At 48.4% G+C, this 24,009-nt stretch overlaps 1 protein-coding gene across 1 annotated transcript in view; it reads right to left on the reverse strand.

Annotated features, from left to right (window-relative positions):
- Window positions 1-15,021, reverse strand: part of LOC111146558 (thyroglobulin) — a 238,337-nt gene extending 223,316 nt beyond the window's left edge. The window contains exons 1-8 of the mRNA XM_022502145.1: window positions 14,955-15,021; window positions 13,816-13,924; window positions 12,380-12,477; window positions 11,070-11,273; window positions 10,551-10,710; window positions 3,824-3,930; window positions 2,745-2,888; window positions 2,354-2,539 (exon numbers count right to left, since the gene is read on the reverse strand). Of these exons, the coding sequence (XP_022357853.1) occupies window positions 2,354-2,539; window positions 2,745-2,888; window positions 3,824-3,930; window positions 10,551-10,710; window positions 11,070-11,273; window positions 12,380-12,477; window positions 13,816-13,924; window positions 14,955-15,021 (1,075 nt within the window). The remainder of the gene's footprint in view (window positions 1-2,353; window positions 2,540-2,744; window positions 2,889-3,823; window positions 3,931-10,550; window positions 10,711-11,069; window positions 11,274-12,379; window positions 12,478-13,815; window positions 13,925-14,954) is intronic.
- Between the last annotated feature and the right edge of the window lie 8,988 nt (window positions 15,022-24,009).

The following is a 24,009-nucleotide window of genomic DNA, read 5'->3' on the forward strand; positions in this document are numbered from 1 at the left end:
CCCAGTGCTCCATGAAATATGTGCCCTCCTTAATACCCACCACCTGGCTCCCCCAACCTCCCATCCCCTGCCCCTTCAAAACCCTCAGGTTGTTTTTCAGAGTCCATAGTCTCTCATGGTTCACTCCCCTTCCAATTTCCCTCAACTCCCTTCTCCTCTCCATTTCCCCTGTCCTCCATGTTATTTGTTATGTTCCACAAATAAGTGAAACCATATGATAATTGACTCTCTCTGCTTGACTTATTTCACTCAGCATAATCTCTTCCAGTCCCATCCATGTTGTTACAAAAGTTGGGTATTCATCCTTTCTGATGGAGGCAGAATCCTAGAGGAGAACATAGGCAGTAACCTCTTTGATATCAGCCACAGCAACTTCTTTCAAGATATGTCTCCAAAGGCAAAGGAAACAAAAGTGAAAATGAACTTTTGGGACTTCATCAAGATCAAAAGCTTCTGCACAGCAAAAGAAACAGTCAACAAAACAAAGAGGCAACCCACAGAATGGGAGAAGATACTTGCAAATGACAGTACAGACAAAAGGTTGATATCCAGGATCTATAAAGAACTTCTCAAACTCAACACACACAAAACAGATAATCATATCAAAAAATGGACAAAGATATGAACAGACACTTCTCCAATGAAGACATACAAATGGCTATCAGACACATGAAAAAATGTTCATCATCACTAGCCATCAGGGAGATTCAAATTAAAACCACATTGAGACACCACCTTACACCAGTTAGAATGGCCAAAATTAGCAAGACAGGAAACAGTGCGTGTTGGCGAGGATGTGGAAAAAGGGGAACCCTCTTACACTGTTGGTGGGAATGCAAGCTGGTGCAGCCACTTTGGAGAACAGTGTGGAGATTCCTCAAGAAATTAAAAATAGAGCTTCCCTATGACCCTGCAATTGCACTACTGGGTATTTACCCCAACGATACAGATGTAGTGAAAAGAAGGGCCATCTGTACCCCAATGTTTATAGCAGCAATGGCCACGGTCACTAAACTGTGGAAAGAACCAAGATGCCCTTCAACGGATGAATGGATAAGGAAGATGTGGTCCATATACACTGTGGAGTATTATGTCTCCATCAGAATGTGATCTTAATTGGAAATAGGGTCATTGTCGATGTAGGTAGTTAAGATGAGGTCATACTAGGGTTAAGTGGGCTCTTAATTTTATATTACTGGTGTCATTTTGAGAAGAGAGGAAGAGCCATGGAGACAGACAGGAGGGAAGACAGTCCACTGATGACCAAGCAGGGTTTGAGGCTCCCATTGCCACAAACCAAGGAATGCCAGAGATTGTTGGCAACGATCACAAGCCAGGAAAATGGAAAGGAAGGAGTTTCCCCCTGGAAGCCTTCAGAGGGAGCATGGTCCTCCTGACACTTTGACTTTGAACTTCTAGGCTCCAAAGCTGTAAGAGAATATATTTCTGTTGTTCTAAGTCCCTGATTCTGTGGTCATTTGTCACAGCTGCCCCAGGAAAATAATACAGTCCCCTCCTCAGTCTTCAAGACATTGCAATGACCTTCACACTGGCCCCAGGCCTATAGTCTAATCCTGCTTTCAACACACCCTGCTTCCAAGTGCCTAGGTGGTCTTTCTTACACACAAAACCCACCATGGAACTCTCTAGGTTAAAATCCTTCAACCTCTTCACCTGACCTCTAGGATGAAGCCTTTGCTCTGGTAAGGAGAACCTCACTGTCTCATCCCGACCATCCCCCGGGCTTGAAGTGCAGAGCCCCATCCTGATCCTACTGCAACACTGTTCTCTGCCCTTCTTGCAGATTCAGCATCAGTACCACACCAGTGCTTATCATATATGTCCTTATAATTTGACTCTCCTGCTCAATAGATGGAGAACACCTCTCCTTACTTTCCTCCTTCAGGAAATATCTTTACTTGAGAAGACTAATCAAGCATCACCTCTTCTATGAAGTCTTCCTGAACGTCTCCTCTTCATACACTCTGCAAGATAGACCTAACCTCCCCTGTTTGCACTGCTTTTGTTACTGGTACACACTTCTCTCACAGCACAGTAAACATAATTCTCTTTTCTTTCTTCACCTATGAGGCCCCTATTCTCTGAGCTCACTGAGGAAACAACTACGTCCGACATAGGAGGAGAAAGATGTTGGAAGTTAATAACAATAAGTGGGTTTTCCATCATGTTGGGCTCGAAGGGCCTCTGGGGGACACTCAGGAGGCAGTGGAATGAGTGGGCTCTGGAGTGGTTGGTCTGGAGAAGCAGTGAAAGACATATGACTTGACGAGAACCAAAGAGAAGGCCCTTGAGAGGCAACCCACCACAAGATGGCCGCGGAGAGGCAACCCACCACAAGATGGCCGCGGGCCTCGGCGCCGAGTTCCGTGGATCTCCTTCCCTCGGGCGTCCACACACCAGCAGGGGCCTCCCCTCTGGCACTGCACCTCCTGGTAGCCCCCGTCCCGGCGGCAGCTGGGAACGTAGGGGTGACCAAATCTGTTCGCTGTGAACCGCTCCACTTCACATTTTGTGGGGCCTGGGAGAGATGGGGGTGGGGAAAGGAGAGGACAGCATGTGAACAAGGCTCCTGGGTTGACAGCACACATTCTCTTTGCTTTGACAACGTTTTAAACCCTGGCGCCCACTTCGGGGGAACAGATAAGGTGGCTGCGGTGACTCTGAAACCCACGTGGTCTCCTCCAAGCAGAAACATGCACATGCCTCATCCCCTCGGTACCCACATCGGAATCGGCCAGAGACGACGAGCCGAACTGCTAGGAACCGTCTCTGCAGTGTCCGGTACAGGGTTGTCTCCGCGAAGGTAGGGGCTAGGTCCAGGCCAGCAAAAATGGTGTCATAAATCTCGTCAAGTAACAGCTCCAAACCTGAGCGAGGACAGAAGCATGTCAAGGGCTGGGTGCATCCAGAAAGGAAGTCCTGACCTGGACCATCACACAGACATTAGGAGGGCCAGTGCCTACGGGGGCATCACCAGGCATCAGGTCTGATTGAGATTTTTTTTTTTTAAAGATTTTATTTATTTATTTGTCAGAGACAGAGGGAGAGAGAGTGAGCGAGCACAGGCAGACAGAGAGGCAGGCAGAAGCAGAGGGAGAAACAGGCTCCCCGCCGAGCAAGGAGCCTGATGTGGGACTCGATCCCAGGACGCTGGGATCATGACCTGAGCCGAAGGCAGCTGCTCAACCAACTGAGCCACCCAGGTGTCCCCTGATTGAGATTTTAATGGTTTCGGAGACGCCTGGGTGGCTCAGTTGGTTGAGCGTCCAACTCTTGATTTTGGCTCAGCTCATAATCTCAGGGTCATGAGATCGAGCCCCACGTCAGGCTCTGCACTCAGTGGGGAGTCTGCTGGAGATTCTCTCTCCCTTTCTCTCTACTTCCCTTACCATCCCCCCCATGGATAAATAAAATCTTAAAAGAAATAAAAAAATCATTTTAATGGTTTCCAAAGTCAGGGCTGCTGTGTACAGTTGTGCAGGTTGTTTGCACCACAAAGGAGGACCGCTTATGAGAGCAGATTAAAATGCATCCGCTGTTCCACTCTCCAGGCTCAGAGAGAGCCGCATCTGCCCAAAGCGGAGCACCTCCTTCCGGTGAGCACAAAGGCTCCATATATACCAGCAGCTGTGTTCAAAGCACCATAGATGAACATTTGCAAACTGTGGTCTCTTCAAGACCCAGGGCAGCCTAGCAGGGGAGGAGGCAGACACTGCTCTTTCTTCTTGGCAGGAAATGATACTTAAGCTTCCAGGTTTGCGGAATACCTCTCTCTCCCTCCATTTGCCTGAGGTGTGCTTACCTGTCTCAGCCAGCTCCCGCCCTTGACTGTCCGCACAGTGACAATACCCAGACACCTCGGGGAACTTGCTCCGGAAGGCACTGAAGGTCACAAATGCATCTGGAAACCTAAGGCAGAAGGAGATTTATGGTCACTGTTTCCTAAAGCATAAGTCTTCACAAGCTTTTCTTGTAGAAATAAATAATTGTGGACTCATCTCATCTGGAGAGAAGGAATGTCTGCCTTTTTTTTTTTTTAAATCTCATGCCATTTGCTCCATGTTTCTTACAGTAAATGCATTTCCTTTCTAAGCTGGATTTACCTGGCCAGAGCCAAGCTGGATGAGTGAAAATGAAGCTGTGCTCAGCTGTCACCTACTAATTAGTCCTCTCTCTCCCTCGTGAATTTTCACCAGTTTCTACCCAAGCATATGCCTCCTAGGATCAGGCAGAACACAGGTGATGAACCTCACATTACTGGAGTATAACTTTACTAGACTATAACTCTAGGGACGAAAGGCCAAGTTTGTTTCACAAACATATGGTGCATTGCAGATGATCTCATTTGGGGAGATCAAACGACTCCAAGCCCCTTACAACTTTTCCAGAGCTTGTAAAGAAGCCAGATTCCACCATAGGAAATTCTTGAGGACATTTCCCAGTCCCATAGTTGAAAACATGTGAAATCAACATGACACCACTTAAAAGGGCTATGCATTCCTTTCCACGAGTGCAGGGAAAGGGTGCCCACGCCGTGTCTGAGCTGGCAACTGCTGTCAGGAGCTAATCGACTGGGTTCCTGATCCTGAAGTAAGACGCAGCTACGTGATAGAAAACCATACTCGAGAGTTCTTCCCGTGTGCAATGATTTAGCAACCAGAGAAGAATTTTTCATCTTTATGCAACATCGAGAGATTTGCGTTTATACCCTAGAGGGCAAGCACCTGAGAAACAAGCATAAGGTGTTTCTACCTATGCCCGGAAATACATCCCCAGTCAGTGAGCAGAAGCAGCAGCTCTCTGCACAGACCCACTGCTGTGCCATCTAATCCAACAAAGCACTGAAAACAACCTTAATGTCCAATGATAGGAAAATTAATAAGTAAATGATGGTAAATTTCTCAAATGGATGCATACATAACATTACATAAAAAGGTAGAATACAGCACGGCCTGCAAATACACTGCAGGTGTATTTGCAGAAGGTAAGGTATGTTATGTTGGCTACCGATCTTGAAAACACCGGTGGAAGATAGAGTTTAAACCCAGGTCTTACCGACCACGTGCTGCCTACGTCTGCCAGTGGTGTTATTCAGTGTATGTTGGCTGCACCTGGTTCTGTTCCACATTCTGAAAGGCATGTGACTCTGTTTCATTCAGACACTCTCCTCTGCCTGCCTTTCCCGATATCTAATAGATGCGGAAGGCACGCCTGCCGGAGAATGCAGGGATGGGGCATCTGGCTGGACCAAGGCTCTGAAACCCATTCCAGCCCTAGGCACAGGAAGTTTCTATCACTCTAGACCCATGTTCTGCTGATTCCACCCAAGGCCTGCTTCAGGGTCATGTCCCAGGACCAGTGCTCTGTCCCAGGACTCTCGAGCCATCTTCATCCCACCACTTTAGGGTCAGAGACCTCCTCTCTGCATTTACTGTGTTAGGAGCTACCCAGTACCTGGGCCTCCATTGTTTTTTTGCATGGACCTCACTCCCGATATCCTTCCTTCTTGCATATGCGAGATCACTGTGGCTTCAGCTAGACTGGGGGGGGGGGGTCCTCCCAACCCCCCAGGAAGATGACCTGAAGGCAGCTACTGCCACCTGGTCTCTCCAGGGCTGTCGTCTTCTGGCCTCTGGGCAGACCCTTGGTGCTGACACCTGGAACCCATCCTTGCCAATGCTATGTGACCTGAGAAGAGCTTAGGTCTAGAGGCAGGGGTGTCAGAGCTCTGGCCTTGGCTTAACCCTATGGGGTCATTGCTCATCCTTACTACTCCTGAAAATAATAACAGGGGGCATGTTCTAGATGATCAGACACTGCACCAAACACCCTCTAATCTCACCGGATCCTCACAACCTCACTTCAAACGCAGGGAGGGCCTCTGCCATGCTTCTAACCTCCTTCTTATTAGATCCCCACCCCTCTCTGCCACCCCAACAAAAGTCCAACTACTGAAACTGAACCCAAGGTCTGGAGGAAATGGGGGTAAGGCTCTATCCTAATAGTTGGGCCAACTAGGTTTGGAACCCGGTGTACAGCCAAAGAATGCTCCAGAGGAAGTGAGTCTGGAGTGGGATTCTGAAGCTAAGAACAAGGATTTGGCAAGGAGAGAATGGAGAACATGTCTAGAAGGATCATTAGCGTGTCTCCAACTTCAAAGCAGGGGCAGGGGATGACAGTATGGGCAGAAGGAAAAACTGAGAGGCTGGTCGTCACTGGGGGATGCACAGGTCTGGTGACGAACATCAGGACACAAGCATCTCTACCATGAACATGCTGTTCCTGAAAGCTCCATGCCCATTATCCTTCTAGACATGGGTCTTAGGAAACCGACTGTCCTGTTAGCAGCAGGACATGGTCAAGTTATATAGGACCCTGTGGCATACGGCATTGTCCCTTTTATGAGAATCAGAGGAACAAAGATTTTTCCATTTTCAGTAGAAGAAAAAAAATGTGTTCTTCTGAGAAACAGGTTTACTTTTATCTGGTGGAAACCAAATAACTGAGAATGTTTTCTCTTCCTCTGGGTATAAGGCGCTTGAAGACCAATACACAGCCCCTTATATTTGTGATAAGAAACCTTTATAGAGTGAGTGGTGCCAACCTTGCCTTGTCTTATTCTTATTTTCTACCTTTATTTTGTCTCCCCTATGATCTCCTCTATTTCCCGTTTCTAGCCTGTTTGGGGATGTCAGAAGAAAGGAGAAGAGAAAATCAGCACAAAACCTTAAAAATAAAAAATGACATATTTCATCTAGTAGAGAAGGATGTGTCCCTTCTGTTGAATTAGAGCAAACCCTTAGGAGGATCTTAAGAAAGTTCTTGAGAAAGAAAATCATGGTGCAGGGGGAAAGGGAAAGGGTGGCTGTCCTGAGTTGAGGCTCAGATTGTGGCCAGCCCAATTAGAGAAATCACAGCTCTGGCTCAGTGGAATATGAAAGGTCAGGCCCTGCCAGGCACCGGGTCCTGGTCTGGTACAGACCAGCATCCATGCCCTGAGCTCAGGCAGCAGATACCGCCCCTCAGTCAGACTCTCCACTGCACCTAGAGATGGTTCCTCTAAAAATCCAGCCATCAATTAATAAATTAGCAATTTAGGAGTCAGAAGAGCACTCCTTCAATAGGGGAACCTGGCGTGGATGTCTCCTATGAGGGTAACTGGTGGTCAGTCTTCGAAGATTTCTCCCCATGTTCTAGAATGATGTCCCTGTGCCACACATTAAGACACATCTGATCCTTCTCGTTGGGTTATCTGATTAGCATGGGTGGCCAAGGATCTAGGGTTGCTATGAAAGTTGGAGGTTGCTTAGTCACTAAGGACAAGAGCTGACAAAGCAATTAACTGAATTTTAGAATGGACCACTAAGGTCTAGCAATGGCATCAGCTCCTAAAATCTTGACCTACAATCTGCTTGGGCAGAATACGTTTCTCTATTAGTGGCTGCGTGAAGGCAGTAGGAAAAGTAGAGTCAGAAGAACCAGCAAATTTACTTCACACCGTGACATGGTTTTCAAAGTCACCAGCCAAACAGGTGTCCTTAGCCATGGCCTCCAGAAGGCAAAAGGACCTGCTTCAAACAGGCAAACACTATGGCCACGTTCAAGTGCAAATCATCCCTGGGCACATGCAGAACAACACAGCAGGTTGGCAAATGAGCTCACCATAGGCTTCCGGCCTCCCCTCCAGGCCCCATGCAAGTAAGTCAGCTGCTTCGTGCTCTCTACTTGGAAGTCTCAAAAAGAAAGCCTCTCAGATTCAGCATTCCAAAACCAAACTTGTGACTTTCCTTTTCCAAACTCATCCTGTACCATGAACCCAGAAACGAGACCTGGGCTTGGCTCTTCCTCTCCCTCACCCTCCACCTTCACCAAGTGCCATGGATTCCACCTCAGCAATGTTTCTCCAGCACTTCTGTCTCCTCACAGCGCCCTCTGCCACGTGCTCTCAGTCCACGCCAACATGGTCTCTCGCCTGGACCCGAGCAGGAGCCCGCAGACCCACAGAGGGGCCTCCCAGCACTACCCCTGTTCTTCTCCAGCCAGTCCATTCTTTCCGAAATTCAAAATATACCCAATCTCCCCCCACCCCCCACCCCCAGGCTCAAAATTCCTGATGCAATATTGGGGACATACTAAGACTAAAAATTACCCCTTGCTTATCTGAAATTCAGATGTAACTGGACATTCTGTATTTTATCTTCAACCTTAGGGATGAAATCTAGACTTTCTACCTGGCCTCTGGGGTTCCTACCACCATGTGCTGTGGAACAGCTGGGCCTGGCACTGCCTGGGTCAGCTTATCAAGAAACCTCTGAATACGGCTGGGCTTCTCGTAACCAACCACCCAACCCTTCCCATGACCTTTCCAAATCGGAATCTCCCGCTGAGACACACTTGCTTTCATGAAGTAAAGGATCTCATTTCAGGAGTAATTTTTTTTGTTTGTTTGTCTTAAACAATGGATGCTGAGTCTTGAACTTTTGCATTTAACTTGACTGCCCTCTTGTGGAAGGAGCTGTGAACTGTGCCTCATGCTGTCACCCACAAAGTTCTTGAAAGCGCCGGTGACAAGCGTGGACTGCAGACCTACTGTGCACAAGGCTCTGTGCTGGGTGCTGCAGGGAGAGAGCTGAATCAGGGTTGTGTGGATAGTAAGTAGAGCCAGGAAGCACTAGCGCCCACTGACTGTGCTTCCCGTGAGTTCCTTAGCCTCTGTGTTTCAGATGCGTCATCTCTTGCTAGAGAACATAATTTTTTTTTTTTTGTAAATATTAAAGTAGGCAGAAGGATGTCAAATTGCCTGTATAGAGTAAGCACTCAGTTGAACTGAGTCCACACTGGTTTGCATCAATGAGTATCAGTAAATCGAGCTTTTGGGAAATCCTTATATGCACATAGGCAGGCCATTCTCTAAGCCTGGGAAGGGGAAAAAACACTTTACGTTTTTTGCACCTGGGCAATATGGGAGGAATTCCTACAGATGCATAATAATTTGCATTTGTCTCCATGGTTTCATGGATGAGGTCTCATCAGATCCTCACCAGAACTTAGTGCACAGGGACTTGGCCCTGCCCCCTCCCCATATTTCAGATGGGGGCACTGAGGAACAGGGACACAGAGTAGATGAGCAGGTCACATTGCCAAGCAGGGGCGGAGTTAGAATGAAGGTCACAGAGGCAAATGCAATGGGGCCAGGCAGGTAACACAGATGGAAGGAGTAGGCAGAGGGATACAGAGTGCTGGGCTGCTGGACCGTGTGTGATCAGTCCAAAGAGGACAGTTCAAAGCCAGCTTCTTGGTGCCATGGGGGAATTCAGGAATTCAGAATTTTGTGTATTAAGTTAAACATAAGAAATTGCTGATGTTCAACTATTTTTACCTATGCAAACAGAAATTTCATGGAGTTAACTTGAAATGCTTCAGTTTTTAAAAGAATATACAGCTCAAATAAGACTTGTCACGGGCCAGCTCCTGTGGCCAGGATGTGAGCCTGAGACCTCTCCCAGCACAGCCCATGGGAACTCTCTCTTGGAGAGGGAAAGAAACGGGTTGCTTGGAAGCCAACCACACAGAGGCTCAGGTTCTCCAAGAGAATTCGCAGCAGCAGCCACAGACTAATACTTTTACTGATCTCACTCAGGGCGTTTCAATTTTGTCCGAGTCTGTGCTGGCTCTTTACAATGACAGAGGGGCCATCTTAAATAACAGAAGCAACCTGATTATTTGGGTCAAGATCTATCATACATCTCCTTTTGTACATTTGTTACCTAAATCCCTATGCTCATGTATAAATGTGTACAAACACACAATTCACAAAAATACTTACATATGATGATGCCCGTGCTTGCAAGAGGGCCATCTTCTCTCCATCTCTGCTGATTCCCCTCTCCCTACCCCTGGTTCTCCACAGCCGCTTGACCCTGCCGATGGCCATGATCCCCACCCAGTGTGCGCTGACTCATCCATCCCCTGTGCTCACCTAATCTCGTACAGACCCAAGCAGAATCCTATCCCCATCTATGCACGTAAAAGGGTGTGTGCTTATTTGTTCTGTAAAAAGTAATCAAACAAAGGCCTTGTATCTTGTATATTATCATGATATACAGGGCAGCACCCTCTCCTTCTGTCTAACGGCTGCATACGTATTTACGGTGGTGGCCATTTATCCAGCCGTCCACCTTGGGTCTCTCTGTCCCTTTGTTCTCTGTTTTCTGCTACAGTGAGAAACAATGCAGTAGACACCGCAATACATATGTCCTCGCTCTCTGGTCTTTTTATTTCCGTGGGTTGCCTGGCCCAGGCAAGGGGACGGTGGGAGTTCACGTAGTTTTAATTTAGATGTCTGTTGCCAGCTTGCTTTGTTAAAAAATACTGTTGTCCTTCAGATGCCCAGCAGCTTATGAGAGTGAGGCCTCTCTCAACTCCCAGCAGCCTGGGCCTCTGACACCCCAAAGTGAGCAAGAGCTTCAGCAAGGGTTAACAAGAGATAGTCCAAGGTTGGACACACCCCAGAGGCCGGCTCCTCTTACCTGCTGTAGCTCTGAATCAGGTCAAAAATCATCATGTCCGTGGTGTTGACAAACTGGCACTGGACAGGCAGGAACCCCCCATCTGGAGAACACTGCGGAGGTGACTTGTCCCCCACCCCGTGGAGGAGACGGCGGTTTCTTATCTCACAGCTCCTGGGACCTAAATCCGAGGACAAGATTTCAATGCTGAGGTAGGAGTAGGTGCGTAGGCTTCTGCAGTCCATGTCCACCCTACACATGTGACCCAGACCCAGCCAGAGACGGCGTCCCGCACGGGGGACTTGCCACCGACCTCCATGCTGACGCTTCTACCAACCGGCCAGCAAATCCTGGTCGTGCACCATGTGGCGATATTAGAAGTGATAAAGCCTTCCTCAACTGCTCTCATTTTCTGTACTGAGGGCTGGGCTCTCTGCCTTTGGTCAGGGAGACCTGAGGAGGTCTCGGTTATGGGTGGAAAGCTGCGCACACTCGGGGTGGGGGTTGGGTGTGTGGGCTGCGGGGAATCCAGAGACTTACACCAGGTCGGCCTCCCCAGCTGGCGCGTCCCGTACACCTCCATCCCTTCTGCATCCACACACCAGCACTGCTCCTGCCCCAGGTCGCACTGCACGGGCGCGTAATCCCCCGAAGCCTGACACCGGGGGAGGTAGGCTGCCGTCGTGCCGTTGATGTAGCCGTTCAGCAAGATCTGCTGCTTCTCCAGCTGGCAGAAAGACGGACCTGAGGGTGCATGGAGAAGTGTCCGACCGTGCTGCAGGGACAGCTTCAGGCTCTCTCCCTGGAGACCAGGACATGTCCTTCCCACCCCCGGTGGAGAGGGAGTGACAGGCCCGTGAACCATGGATCCTCTGAGCTGGCAGAAAGCTCAGGACCAGCACTCCGGCTGTCCGGCTTTATCCCAGGACTTCTCCCAGCATCCTATGTGCCAGGTCAGGGAAGGGCAGACTCCACTGTGGCGCACTGGTCCACGGGAACCCCCCACAGCCCGGGTGCTGCAGAGGGGAGGCTGTCTGCTGGCGGAAGCTTGTCGGAACACATTCGCACACCCCTGCCCATACCCTCCCTGCACCACTCTGGGTCTCCCTCCCTATGTGTAGGGTTGAAACACGACCACCCTCCTAGGTGCATGAAGAACAGTGACCTGGATGATCACAGCCTCTGCTGAGCACCGACTGTGTGCCTGGGGTTCCACACCTGCCTTAAATCCTGTGAGGTGGATCCTACATTCCTATGAAAGATGGGGGACCACAGCTCAGTGAGGGCATGGTACCAGGCTGAGGTCTTTCAGCCGGAGCGTGCTGGGAGCCAGCCTGCTCCCCAGGCTGGCCAGGCCCGCCACAAACAACCCCGTGCCCCAAACAGAGCTTTTCTCCTTAAAGGAGATCTTTGGCTCCAGGCTCAATATCACCATTTCAAGATGACCAGTCCCCACTGGACTCTGTCTTGGGCTTAGCTCTGATGTGCTTTCCTGGAGGCTGTGTTTCTTTGACTATACATCATAATACTTGTTTTCGATGGGGAAATGCTCACCTAGGTCTCCGATTTTAGAAACACCGAGGTGAGAAAGCACTAGGTGTGTCTGTGGCCTAACTCTGCTTCAAGTGATCTTGGATATCTGGCCTGTGGCTTCCTCAGAGCCTGGCAGGTAGCCCGCAAGTGGGCCGGTTTGGCACCTGTTTGCTGGATTTTCAAAGAAGTCCCACAGGAAGTAGGGCCTCGTGTGCAGGACTGTTACCCTAATTGGAAGAGGAACCTCCAGCAACCCAGAGGGAGACCTGCCGGGTCACAGGAACCCCTTTCCCCCGGATGCCCCCTCTTGCACTCACAGGCCACGGGCCGAGCAGGCTGCCGGCTGCCAGGCACCTCCCGGCCATCGGCATCCACACACCAGCAGGAGCCCCCATCATTCCGGCACTGGATGGTCCTGCAGGCAGGAGAGACACACCACATAGACAGCATTACTGGGGCCCCGAGCCACAACCCAGCTTCGTCTTCCTCTCCTTTCCAGTCTTCCAAGTTTTCATTCGTTTAAATTAGGGAGACATGGAGTGGAGGGGGTGAGCGACACAGTGCCAAAGCTGGCCTTTTCCTGTCCTGCTCATCCCCATGACAGCTCAGCCGTCCATCCTCCAGCCATCCCATCTACAAGGTCTGTGGCAAACGCCCGCCCCACCATGTGGCTGCCACCTGGAATCCACTGCAGGGGGTAAAGCCAGTGCCCTTGTGGCCCGGGGGTGGGCAAAACAGCCCATGAGGTCCAGGCCGGCGGAGAGCAGAGCCTCGGGTGTGGGTTACACAAGGAGGCACTCGGGTTGTCTGGGATTCGTGGTGTCTGCGGTGAGGCCGGCAGGAGGATCGGCTGTCCTACTAGGGGCAGAAGGAGGTCAAAAGGGCTCCGGGTGAGGAGAAAAGCAAATACAAGCCCCCTGAGGAGGACCGGGGCGGGGGAGTGCCTGGAACTACAAGTGACGGGGAACAGCGACACGAATAAAACCACAAAGGTGAGCTTCCCCCCAGCCCTTATGTCGCTCCAGACATCCCAGATGCCCAACAAGGGGCTGGACCACGGGGTCTCTGCGCTGCCAGGTGCATTAAGAGCACATACAAAATGAGGTCAGCAGCGATGTTTCATGGGCGTTCCCAGAACGCAGTCCACGCACAGAGCTCCCCTCGTCCAATGCGACTGGAATAGCACAGGAACGTCAAAATCCAGGCCCACACAAAGGATTCCTCTGCGTTCTGCTGGGATGTCGTGTATATTATGGCTCCCTTCTATAGGGAGTGCCCAGGACGCACATTCACATTAGGGTGGCCAAACACCCCTTCCGGAGAGGAGCTCACTATGGGGAGACAGAAGCGCCTGGCCCAGATTGCTGGCCTTAGCAGGGCCGAAGTGCAGGCAGCTTGTCCTTCCCCTGACCTCTGACTTCTCACAAGTACCCACAGAGGACAGGAGGCGCCAACGCATCGATCCCCCACACCTTTCATTAAAGCAATTAGACTGCAAGTTGTGGCAGGAAAAAAGGGAAGTCCTTGGTCCCGGCTGGAATGAAGCAGTGACCGGGACACTCAGTGTTCATCAGCCTGAGGAACAGACCCTAGAGGAGGACATCTGCCACCCTCCCCCCAAGTGACAGTGCCACATGTCATGAACACGGGTGGGGGAGAGTGAGGGCACCTCACAGGGTCAGGGGAGAGGGGTGGAGATAAGCTTTAACATTTCTTAGGGCCCCAGGGGTCCACAGGGCTGAGGAAGTCTTACTGGTAGCTGCCGTCTTCTGCGCACTGAGGAACGTGGTCCGCTCCCCTCAAAAAGGTTGTCTCCCTCTGCAGCTCGCAAGGACGCAGGGGCTGGGCGTCCACCTGGTATTCTGGGGAAAGGGAAGCAGCTCATCAGGGAAGTGTGGATGGGATTTCTTTGACAATGATGGGCTCCCCAAAACACAGATGCTCTCCTGAGTTGTATTTCCGGCATCATCATAAATAATCACCTTCTAACTTGCAACTTGGTGGTTATTCACGTGTTTCCAAGTATGCCATTGGCTCATTTAACCCTCAGCCTCTCCCAGGAAGTGATGTCTGCGTTTTACCCTTGTGTCACTAAGACAGTGGCAGGAACCTGCTCAAGGTCAACAGTTGGCAAGAGCAGGATTCGAAGTCAACGTTCAGACCCTCACACTCCCCTGAACCTCGGTGGGGTTAGGTCTGAACACCAGAAAGAAGGTGTTCTTGGATTTATTAAGCCACCCCTAGGGGCAGGACACTTTCTTGGCACAGTTCAGAAATGCAAACTAATTAGTAACTCCCCAAGTCGTATTTGTATGTCACATTGAGAACACATGTGACACACAGGAGCTTACTCAGAAATCACAACCACCCCGGGAGGGAGGTGTCACTGGCTTACTTTTCCAACAAGAATACCAAAGCGTAGACTTATCCAAAGTCACCCAGCAAGTGGCCGAGCCGCTGCTGGAACTTATGTCTATTTCACTGAACAGGTGAATTTGTTTTTTTTTTCACTACCTGCAGACTACATTCAAATGCCTCCCACGGATGGCCTCGACCTGAGATAGCTAAGGAAATACAAAAAAAAAAAAAAAAAAAAAAGGTCAGTGCCAAAATTCACTAAAAGGATGGGGTGGGGTGAGCTAAAATTAAATTAGGGAGATCTGATTTCCCATCTGCTCTCCACCAATCACTGGTTCCGTGAACTCAAGGCAATTCAGTCTACTTCTATGAACCTCTGTCTCTTCATCTGAATTCCCTCCTTGGGACATCATGAGGACTGAATGAGATCAGAAATGTCCCGAGGCACTGGGGCCAAGCCTGGCTGACATCGGAGCTGTGGCCTGAGAGCTCCCTCCAAACCCTCTGCTCCGTGGCCTTGGGCTCATAACTCACCGAAGATGTTGGCCGACGCCACGCAGGCTGAGCCGAGTAGACTGAAGACCCACAAGGCCAGGGCCATTTTTGTGGGCCCTTCTGGGTATGGAGGGGTAGAAGCCACTGCCCGCCCTCGGCCCTGGCCAGGGAGCCTTTATCGCCCTGCCCTGGAACCAGCTCCCCCGCCCACAAGCACTCAGTGACGCAGCGCCTGCCCTGTTTTCTCTGCTGGTCACAAGGGGGCCTCCACCTGCGTCTGCCCGCTCTGAGGACACTCATGTGGCCAGTGGGGGATGAGAATCCTGTTGAGGCTCTGTGGAGCAGAACAGGGCTGGGCAGCTTTGAAGTTCATCTTCACAAATGAAGGCCAAAGCTCTATGGCTCTGTGGGCATCAGGCTCAGCCCTCCCAGGAAAAAAGCATTTCCTCCCTCCCTTCCTCCCTCCCTTCCTCCTTCCTTCCTTTCTCCCTTCTTCCATTCCTCTCTCCATCCTGTCTTCTTCCCTCCCTCCCTGGCTTCCTACATCCATCAATATTTTTTAGACTCCCCCCCCTCCACGAGTGGACCCTATTCTAGACAATGAGAATATGGCAGGAAGCAGGCAAAGTTATTAGTATAGAATATAAGAATTTTAGTGAGAAAAGCCAAACACACACACACATTCCTATTCGTACTTATTCTCCTCTCCCCTCTGTCCCAGGACTTCTGAATCCCCAGCCCAAAGGCAGCAGGAGCTGTACCTGCCACACAGAGGCTGTAAAGCATGTGCTTTCTCTTGGCAAAGCCAGACTTCTTCCTTCACTCCTCTCCCTGTGCGATCGGGATGTGCACCTCATGCTCTTGAACCCCTACCTCCTTCTCTGGAAAACAGAAGAAAAAGGAGAATAACAACATGCACTGACTTGCTGGGTTTGCTGTAAGGGAAAAAAACGGGACTTGAAGAGTCTGGGCTCTACAGAAGCTGGCAGTTAATATTACTGATTTTCTCATTTTGCAAATGACATGGTGCCAAGGAGTGACAGATTCACAGAACAGCCTGTAGGATGAGGGACTGGTGACAGGAAGGGGCAGGGGTGGTGGGCTGGCAAGGAAGACCTGGCTGAGGCCCCTTGAGTGGGTGGGAGAGCCGGCGAGGGTCTGGAGGGATGCTAACCCCAGGCGGGAGAAGGCAGGACAGGATAGGATGGGGAGCGTGCTCTGCACCCAGGATGGGAAAGAGGGACCCTGATCTCAGAGCCGTGGGCTGTACTCCCCAGTAGAGGCACCATAAACATTACGGGAGTTCACACAGGGGAAGTGCTTAAAACAGCCCCCGCTTGTAACTTCCCAACATTGGTTACCTTCACTATTATGTTCATGATTCAAAGGACAGAAAGTAAAACTCAACAGTTATTTTAACTGGCAGGGAGTGGGATTAAAAAGATTCAGGAATAAGAAATCCTGTTCTGTACATCCTTCCTGGGGAATCACATGTGCCCTAGGCTTGAATATCCCTAACTCAGCCCCAGGGCCAGGCCCAGCCCCAGGCCCAGCTTCAGGCCCAGTACCAACCCCAAGCCCAGCTCCAGCCCCAGCCCCAAGCCCAGGCCCAGTGCCAATCCCAGCCCAAGGCCCAGGCCGAGCCCCAAGCCCAGCCCCAGGCCCAGCCCCAGCCCCAAGCCCAGCCCCAGGCCCAGTCCCAGTGCCAACCCCAGCCCAAGGCCCAGGCCCAGCCCCAGGCCCAGCCCCAGCCCCTAGCCCAACACCAGCCCCAAGCCCAGCCCCAGGCCCTGAACCAGCCCCAGACTCAGCACCTAGCCCAACACCAGCCCCAGCTCCAGGCCCAGCCCTAGCCCCAGGCACAGCCCCAGGCCCAGATCAACCCTAATCCCAACCCCAGCCCCAGGCCCAGGCCCAGGCAAAGCTCCAGCCCCAGGCCCAGGCCCAGGCAAAGCTCCAGCCCCAGCTCCAGGCCCAGCCCCAGCCCCAGCCCCAGCCAGAATTGGTGGTTAAGCTTCAAGTCCACTCTGCCTGAGTGTTTGGCAGACATCTCAAATTCAAGATGTCCCCCAGACAAAGCTTCTCGACGACTTCTTCTTGCTATCTTTCTAATGGCAAAGCTGAATGACATCCTAACCTCTCCACTCACCTCTCAGCAGCCCCCAAAGCCTACCAGCAAAACCTCATTCCCATGCCTTGGGCCTGACCCATCCTCACGGCCTCCTTGGGCCCCCAGCTCTGGACTAGCCACTGGCATGGCTGCTCACCCTGGTCCTCACCAGGCTGTTCTCCAGCTGCAGGCCTGGGGGATGGACAATCACTGCACAGGTGTTCTAAGGTCAAGACCATGGGCAGCTCCTAAGACCACCTAGCCCTGGGGGTAGAGGGCTGGGAGGGGATTATTAATAATGAGACTTAGATTTCAGGCAAAGACAGTGTGAGAAGGAATGTTGGTGTTTACTGGAAAAGGAGATGTTACAGAAAAAACTCCCCCACCCAGCCCCTCTGACACAGGACAAGTGACACCCCTCACGATGGGGATCCAGCAGCCCCTCCTCCTTATCCCCAGAGATCCATTCCAAGACCCCAGGGGATGGCTGAACCTGCAGATAAGCACCAAACCCCGTATGAACTGGGTTTCCCCATACTTACATACCTATGATAAAGTTCAGTTTCCAAATTAGGCACTGGAAGAGATTAACAACTAACCCTAAAAGAGAATAGTCACAGCAATAGCCTGTAATAAAAATGTGGGAATGTGGTCTCTCAAAAAAACTGTGCTATGCTCGCCCTGCTGAGGAGGATGCAGCTGACAAACACCTCTGTGGTAGGATGGAGTGAGGGGGTGACCAGGGCACTGTGATGCATGGTGACCCAGTGTCAGGCTGCTACTACCTTCCGACATTGGTCAGGAGGAGGATCGGGTCTTCTGGAAGCATCGCTGACCTGCCCGCTGGAACTGAGCCCCAAGAGTGAAGGGTGGATGAGGGGCTAGCGGGAGGCCCAACTCCACGCCGTGCTGAGTCACCGCCTCTGGCCCAGCCTCTGTCCTGCTCCACTGGGTCTGGTGCTGGGGGAGCAGGGGCAGGGCCCTGGAACCCTGGAATGCAGGGGGCCGTGAGGGCTCCCCCCACCGCCCCAGGGCGGCAGGGGTGCCCACGGGGAGCACAGAAGAGGTGCTTCTCTCCAGGAGGCAGCAGAGCGCGGAGCTGGGTCTGGCGCCAGGCTCTTCGCCCTTCTCATGGTGACTCAGCTGCTCCCATTGTGCTGGCCGAGAGCCTGGAGACATGTAGGGACACATGGGGACACACAGGCCTCTGTGGTGATGCCTGCTCAGCTCCTCTCCAAACAACCTGTGCCTGGCTCACAACTGGGATGCTCAGACCCCGAATGTGACCGCAGAACTTTCCTTTCAGCTCCTCCCTGCCCTGATACTGGGGGGCTTAGTGAAGAAGTTAGGAATAGAGAGTAACTAGAATGAAGCAGAGGAAAATAGCTGGAAAGCCAGCATCCTCTCCAGCAGGATCCCAAGACCTGACCTTTACTGCCCACTTGCTTGTATCCACCAACCTGTGTCCAATGTTTTTCCTAAGCTCTCCTTTCCAGCTTCTCTCTCATCGAAGGCCAGAGACCCCAAGATGGGAATGGAAACTATCCCTGGAGCAATAAGGACTGTGCAGACCATCCAGGCCAGTTTGAGCTCAAATCCCAACACATGCCTGCGCAGGAGGACCCTGGAGTGACCCTGGAGTGACCTGTAGTTACCACTACCTCATTATAGTGCTAAAATCCCCACCCATGGAGGAGCACAACATAACATAACATACAATGTATGTACAGGCATGTCTCCTTAGGCACACGCACAAACTTATGCCCAACCCCACAGACAATGACGAGGCTTCCCTAGCTAAATCATCATCCCAACCCTAAATAAAGGAACCCATTCACCCTTGCTGAGGAGTCACAGCTTTCAGGTTATTCCCCATGATCTCCTTATTTGCTGGAAATAGTTTCCTTTGTGTGACAACTCTACCTGGTGTCCTCTCTACCTGTAACTCATACCAAGGAGCAAACTCACGTGAGTTCACTTGTAACATCAGATGTCCCTGTTTCTGACATCCATCAGCTGCCACCCACCACAGAGAATCACTCCCAGAAGCCTCTCCTCTATACCCCCCTGCTATCATGTTGCTGGTTCCATGCCACTGCCTTGGACAGCTTCTCCCCTCTTCCCCCATACCCAGTAACTCAAGACTCACATCCCTCCTGCTGGGTTTCTGGAGAAATCACCAAAATTCCTGAAAATCTTTTGCATGGTAATTGCTCTATTCCAGCAAGCATCACTGAAAAAAAAACAAAAAACAAAAACAAAAACAAAACTGTGGCTCTACCTCCATCCATGCTAGCAAAGGTAAGTTGGGGACCCTAGAAATCCACCTTTGCCAAACTATAAGGCAGCTCCCCAAGCACCTTTTCAGGTTGGAGACAGGATGGTCATGTGAGAAGTGGGAGTTTCACCCTGGCTGGGCAGTAATGAACCCCCCCCATGGGGTCAGTGGTTCTGTACTGATGCTTCTGGTCCCGTCTTCTCACATGGGTCTAGGTTCTCTGTAAGCATCCTATACAGTGGTCCATTCAAGGGATGCTTCTCCCTCACTCTTACCATGGGGTCCCCCTTTGTGGCTCTAAGATGGAACTTGTCAATAGTCCCATGATCCTAGCCCTGTCTCTCTTCAGAGAAATCCAACAAGAGCGCCAAGATCTGAGTGCAGCCTGGTCCAATGTTTTCAAGTCTGTTCCGATTTGGTAACAGTTAAGATCCTTTGCTTTCTCTAGTGCCTCTTCTCAAAGCAATTGCCTCTCCCGTGAGGCTCCACTTCCTGCCTGATCAGCCTGCTCTGGCCCCCAGAGCTCCATTGTCCATTTGAAATCAGGCCAGCCCACCTTCTAAGAGCTCAGCCTTTCTCCCACACCATATTCTCTTGTTCTCCTGTCTTCTAAAGTTGTTTTCAATTCCCCAGTGCTCCTGTGCTGATTTTATTGAAGCATACTTTTTTAATGACTGCATTTCCTCCTTGATTTCCTGGGCAAGTCTGACTCCTAGACAGAGTTATTTCAAGGCTGGAACCTTAAATTGCCTGTGGGTTTGTAATAATTTCACTTAATTCTTTTCTTTCCAAACCACAAAGATAGCATATTATAATTATCTTCTCACATTCTTCTCTCTTCAACTTTTTAAAATTTATAATAGGCCTTACAATTTTAGATTTACAGAAAAACTGAGCATAGAAAGTTCCCATATACCTTCTTTCACACAGGTGAAGGATACTAATATCTTGCATCAGTGTGGTGCATTTGTTACAATTATTGGGGCAATATGTATACATTAACTAAATCCATAGTTCACAGTAAGTTTCATTCTTTGTGTCTTTTTTTTTTTGCTTATTTTGAAATAATTTTTTTTAACTTATGCAGAGATTGAAATAGTGGTACAGTTCCCTCTTTAATCAATTTCACTGAACCTTAACATCTTACACAATCATATTGCAATTACCAAACCAAGAAATGATCATCAATATAATACTATTTAACTACAGACTTCAGTGAATTTCAAGAGCTTTTCACTACTATCCTTTTTTGTCCCAGGATCCAATCCAGGATCTCACATTCCATGAACCTATAAAGTCTTCTTAGTCTCCTCCTCAGAAAATATTAAAGAATGTACCCAAATTCTAGGATTAATAAGTGAGTTTAACAATGTCACAAAGATACTAAAAAACCAATTTTACTTATACTCTAATAATTAAATATCTGAAAATGAAATTGAAAGAAACAATTCCACTCACAATATTAAGAATTAAATATTTTTAAATACATTTAACAAAAAGTACAAAATCTAAACACTGGAAACTACAAAACATTGCTGAGAAAACAACACAGAAATTCTGAGCCAAAGGAGAAATACACCATGCTCTTGGATCAAAAGGCTCAAGTGTTAAGATGGTAACTGACCTGGGGATTCAGTGCAATTCCTGTCCAAATCGCAACATGTTCTGAAAAGTAGAAAATCTGATCCTAAAATTTGTATCAAGAATCAACAAACCCAGGATTATCAAGAACAGTTAAGAAAGAACATAATTAGAGGAATTACACTGCCTGATTCCAAACCCTACTATAAAGTTGTAGTAATCAAGATGGTGTGGTGTTGCTTAAAGAGAGACACATCGATCAATGGGAAGAGAATGCAGAGTACAGGTATAAATCTACATGATTACCGCCAACTGATTTTCAACAAAGGCACCTAGATAATTCAAGGGAAAACAGTATTTCCAATAAATGGTGCTGGAACGTTGGATACCTACATGGAAATTAAAACGAGATTGCGCGGTACACCTATTAGAAGAGCTAAAATAACAAACACTGGCGACACCAAATGCTCGCAAGGATGGGGAGGAACCGGCTCTCATCCATTCAACTGCCCCTAACTTTTTAGGTCTGTTTTTGGATTCTCTTTTCTGTACCATCAATCTATATCCCTCTTTGCCATCTCTACATCGTCTTAATGACGCTTTATAATAAGCCCCAATCAGAAATTGTCCTTTGTTCTTCTTTTTCAAAATTGCTTAGGCTATTCTAGGTCCTTTGCATTTCCCTATGAATTCTAAATTCTAGAATCAGCTTGCTGATTGCTGCTTCAAAAAGTCTGTGGGGATTTTACTTGGAATTGCATTATATCTACTGGTCAGTTCTGGGGAAACTGACACTTAACAATATTGCATCTCCCAATCCCTGATCTTGGTGTATTTTTCTATTCCTTTATCTCACTGTATTCTAGGCATTGTTTTCTACATTTCTATGTACAGGTTCTGCATGTATATTTTCAGATTTACCCCTAAGTATTAACATTTTTGATGCTGCGGAAAATGGTATTTTTTTTAAGATTTTATTTATTTATTTGATAGAGAGAGATCACAAGTAGGCAGAGAGGCAGGCAGAGAGAAAGGAGGAAGCAGGCTCCCTTCTGAGCAGAGAGCCCGATGTGGGGCTCGATCCCAAGACCCTGGGATCATGACCTGAGCCAAAGACAGAGGCTTAACCCACTGAGCAACCCAGGTGCCCCGGAAAATGTTTTTTTTTTTTTTTTTTAAATCCAATTTCCAGTAGCTTGTTGCTAATGTGCAAAAAGATTAGTTCTAGCAGCATTCTGGTAGATTCCTTACACTATTTCCTATACATGTCACTTGGAAATGTTTCTTTCTTCTTTTCCAAGTAGTAAACCTTTTTTTCTTCCTTTATTGCTCAGTGACACATTGCACTAGCAGGTCTTCCAGAACAATGGTGGCTAGAAGTGAAGATAGTGGACATTCTGGCCCTCTTCCTTATCTTAGGGAAAGAAGTATTCATTTATCATTACAACATAAAGAGTAAGTTTCTCAGTCGTTTCCCTTTATATTAATGCAAATTCCTGTCCATTTCTTTTCTGAGTTTTTAATCATGAATAAATCCTGAAACATAAAATGCTTTTTCTTATTGAAATGAACATATTTTTATTTTGATGACATATTACATTGATTTTTTTAAATATTAAACCAAATTTGTATTCCTGTGGAACACTCAACTTAAATCTATTATCCTTACAATGGATCACCAGATTCACATTGCTAATATTTGGTTGAGGACTTCGGTGTCTATTCAGGAGGACCATGTATTGGTCTGTAATTTCCTTTCCTTTAGGTGTCTTTTCCTGGTTTGGCATGAGGTCAAAGTTGCGTCTCCAAAAGTTAAGTGTTCCTTTCTTCTCTATTTTCTGTCAGTGCTTGTGCAACATTGAGATTTCTTCCTTAACTGTTTCATAGAATTCACATTCAGGCCTGGAGTCTTGAGAAAACACTTTTAATTATGAATTCAATTTATTTAATTTCTTTGAGTCACTTTTGGTAATCTTTTGAGGAATTCTTCCACTTCAGGTAAGCTGTCAAATTTTATTGGCATATAACTTTATGGTCATATCTTTAAAAGTGGTTTGTTGGACACATAGTAATGTTCCCTTCTCCATTCTAATTTTTGATCAGTCTATGTAGGAGTTAACCAATTTTACTGATTAGCTCAAAGAACCATTTTGGTTTATATGGTTTCCCTATTGCTAGCATATTGTTTTTATTTTCATTTAGAGTATCTTCTGATTCTACTTAGAACTTTTCTGTCTCATGGTTATTTTACAGATGTGTTAATAATCTCCACTCATGGTCGGAGGTGGGGCGGTTTCCAGATATCCTATACAGATTTCTAGTTTAATTCCATTGTCACCAGAGAACATACAATGATTTCAATTATTTTAAATGTATTGAGACCTGTTTTATAGCCTATTATACTGTCCATCTTTCTGATTACTCCATATGCACTCGAAAAGGAAATTTCTGTTCTCATGCTGTTGGGTAGAATGTTGTGAGCCAATTAGGTCAAACTGAGTGTTCACATTTGTGTTCTATATCCTGATTTTCTACTTTTCTACTTTCTACTTTTCTAATTGATAGAACTACTTGTTCTATCAATTAGGTTTAAAGGAGGGTTGAAATACTGAATTCTAATTTAGATTTTCCCCATTTTCTACTCAGTAATATTTCTGTTCACTACATGTATTTTGACATCCTAGTAAGAAGCCTCTAAGTCTACTTTTTAATTGTAATTTACTATTTATTTTTTTCATGGACAAAAGGGAGAATGATAGAGATCTCTAAGTATAATGGTAGGCAACATTCTATTGGGAAGTGAAATGGAAAGGCAAAAAAGATTGTAAAAAAATACGACTGAAGAGATTATGCTGAGTGAAATAAGTCAAGCAGAGAGAGTCAGTTATCATATGGTTTCACTAATTTTGTGGCGCATAACAAATAACATGGAGGACATGGGGAGATGGAGAGGAGAAGGGAGTTGAGGGAAATTGGAAGGGGAGGTGAACCATGAGAGACTATGGACTCTGAAAAACAATCTGAGGGTTTTGAAGGGGCGGAGGGTGGGAGGTTGGGGGAACCAGGTGGTGGGTATTGGAGAGGGCACGGATTGCATGGAGCACACCCAGTGCTCCATGCAATCC

Source organism: Enhydra lutris, unplaced genomic scaffold (genome assembly GCF_002288905.1).
Source record: "Enhydra lutris kenyoni isolate GAN:26980312 unplaced genomic scaffold, ASM228890v2 scaffoldscaffold14, whole genome shotgun sequence".
Taxonomy (NCBI): Eukaryota; Metazoa; Chordata; class Mammalia; order Carnivora; family Mustelidae; genus Enhydra; species Enhydra lutris.